A 2,361-nucleotide genomic window follows, 5' to 3' on the forward strand; every position below is an offset into this window, starting at 1 on the left:
AAACCTGTGCCCTAGGCTAGTTAGGTCCATGCAGAAACTTGTGAATGATGCTCTAGTTGTGGCATCACCATTTAGTGACATTGAATGCTCCGGGAAAACATATACTATTGCTTTCCATGTTGAAGAACTTTGTGTTGTTTCTATTTTAATGTACTTTTAAAGTTTAAATCACATTAAAAGCTTAATTTGTACATTATGAATGAATGATGATGCATTTATATAGCGTCACCGTCACTGACAGCCGCTCGCACATGCTTTGTGCATGAGCCGCATGCAGCCCAAAATTAAACGGCTTAATCGACCATCGATGGCTTTAATCGATTGCATCTCTTATCGACAATTAATTGATCATCGATTAATCGTTGACATCCCTAGTGCTAATAAGAGGCTATCATTGCAGGGCCATGTGTACAACTCCACATCACGTATCAGGAACCGTAAGGAGAAAAGTTCATGGCTGGGATTCGCCCAGGTATTGATCTCTTGTTTTATGAAAATGTTTCTCTTGATTGTCTGTCTACTTGTATAATGTCACTGTACAGTACATGTGTAGTACTTAATATGGGTTTGATTTATTGGTCATGTCTCGTAATTTAAATCGTTAAATGCTTATGACATTTTCAACCAGAAATGTCATTCATTGTACAGCCTTGCAAAATAAATGTTCCTGTGGCGATTTGCTTTACAGGGTTGTTTGCTGTATCGAGACATGAACAGTCACAGCATGGCGGCCATTAAGATCAACCCAGAGACTCTGGAGCAGGAGGGCACCGTCACAATGCCGGGTACAAACACCCCTCTTATGTGCTGTTGATCGCTAAGAGCAGGGCAAATAAATGGCTTGACCAGCACACTATTCTTCCCTGTCTTGACATGTTTTCTGTTGAAACAGGACATATTTCCCCGAATCTGTGTAGCAATGGATATATTATGTAGTAATTTTAAGCAGTTTATATTTAAAATAATATATCTCGTAAAGATTGTTTAAGGGTTAGTTCACCCAAAAATGAAAATTAGCCCATAAATTACTCATCCTCGAGTTATATTAAAAATTGTCTTTGATCTTTCAAGCTGTTTCATGGCATTCAGCGGGTGTTGCATGCTTCAGTCCAAAAGCACTTAATTAAAAAGCGCCCATCCATAAAAAAAAGTGTCTCATACGGCACCGGGGGGTGAACAAAGGCCTCCTGTAGCAAATCGATGCGTTTTTGTAAGAAAAATATCTATATTCAAAACGTAATAATCCCTTTAATGTAGCTTGCGCCAACAATCCTACACGGAAGCAGCTCCGGGCGGATGACGTATGAGGTCGGCTTTGCGCATGTGCCACTCAGAAGTGACGAATGCGGAAGAGCAGGGGAGAGATCAAAACAAAACAATGGTCACGAATTAGAAGTACAAAATTATGATTTGTAAAGAAGAATGTCGGAGCATTTCGATATAAGCCAAGAGGAGACTGGTTTTCCTTTGCTAAAGTAAGGAAACTTTGCTTCCTTTGCTCCTGTTAACAAACGTTGGTTTTTACAAGACTCACAGGCGCTTGTGCTACGCCGACCTATTACGTCATCCGCCCGGAGCTGCTTCCGTGTACAACTGTTGGCGCAAGCTACATTAAAGTGATTATTACGTTTTGAATATGGATATTTTTCTTACAAAAATGCATCAATTCGCTACAGGAGGGCTTTGGTCACCCTCCGGAGCCGTGTGAGACATTTTTTTTTTTTATGGATGGGCGCTTTTTATTTAACTTATTTTGGACTGATGCATGCAACACCCGCTGAGTGGAACTTTTAATATAACTCCGGCTGGCTTCGTCTGAAAGAAGAAAGTCATTTACACTTAGGATGACTTGAGGGTGAGTAATTTGTGGGCTAATTTTAATTTTTGGGTGAACTAACCCTTTAATGGCAAGCCTTATTTGGACTATAATCTGGAACTGTAAAGTATTAAAGGGGTCATATGATGCGATTTCAATTTTTCCTTTCTCTTTAGAGTGTTACAAGCTCTTGGTGCATAAAGAAGATCTGTAAAGTTGCAAAGACTAAAGTCTCAAATCCAAAGATATATTCTTTATAAAAGTTAAGAGTCAGCCACACCTACCTAAAACGGCTCGTTCTAACATGCCCCCACATACCTACGTCACTATGTGGAAAGATTTGCATAACGCCGCCCAAATGTTCACGCAAAGAAAGAAGGCGTAACTTTTATTCTCGCTGTAGTATTGTTGTTGCCGCCGCCATGTCGTGAAGGCGCAGTGTGTTTCGTTGTGAAAGCGAAACTACTTAATTTGGCCTTCCAAAAGAGGATGATATCTGGTTCGTCATGTCTGGAGCTGATCCGTGCTGGTCGCTGAGGAAATAC

The 2,361-nt window shown here is 40.4% G+C and overlaps 1 protein-coding gene across 1 annotated transcript in view; it reads left to right on the forward strand.

The window, feature by feature from the left end:
• mycbp2 (MYC binding protein 2) overlaps positions 1–2,361 on the forward strand; it is a 135,245-nt gene that overhangs the window by 38,191 nt on the left and 94,693 nt on the right. Inside the window, exons 10-11 of the mRNA XM_016230940.1 lie at positions 401–472; positions 689–785. Coding sequence (XP_016086426.1) covers positions 401–472; positions 689–785 — 169 coding nt within the window. The remainder of the gene's footprint in view (positions 1–400; positions 473–688; positions 786–2,361) is intronic.

The sequence above is a fragment of the Sinocyclocheilus grahami genome, unplaced genomic scaffold (genome assembly GCF_001515645.1).
Source record: "Sinocyclocheilus grahami isolate Dianchi unplaced genomic scaffold, SAMN03320097.WGS_v1.1 scaffold380.1, whole genome shotgun sequence".
Taxonomy (NCBI): domain Eukaryota; kingdom Metazoa; phylum Chordata; class Actinopteri; order Cypriniformes; family Cyprinidae; genus Sinocyclocheilus; species Sinocyclocheilus grahami.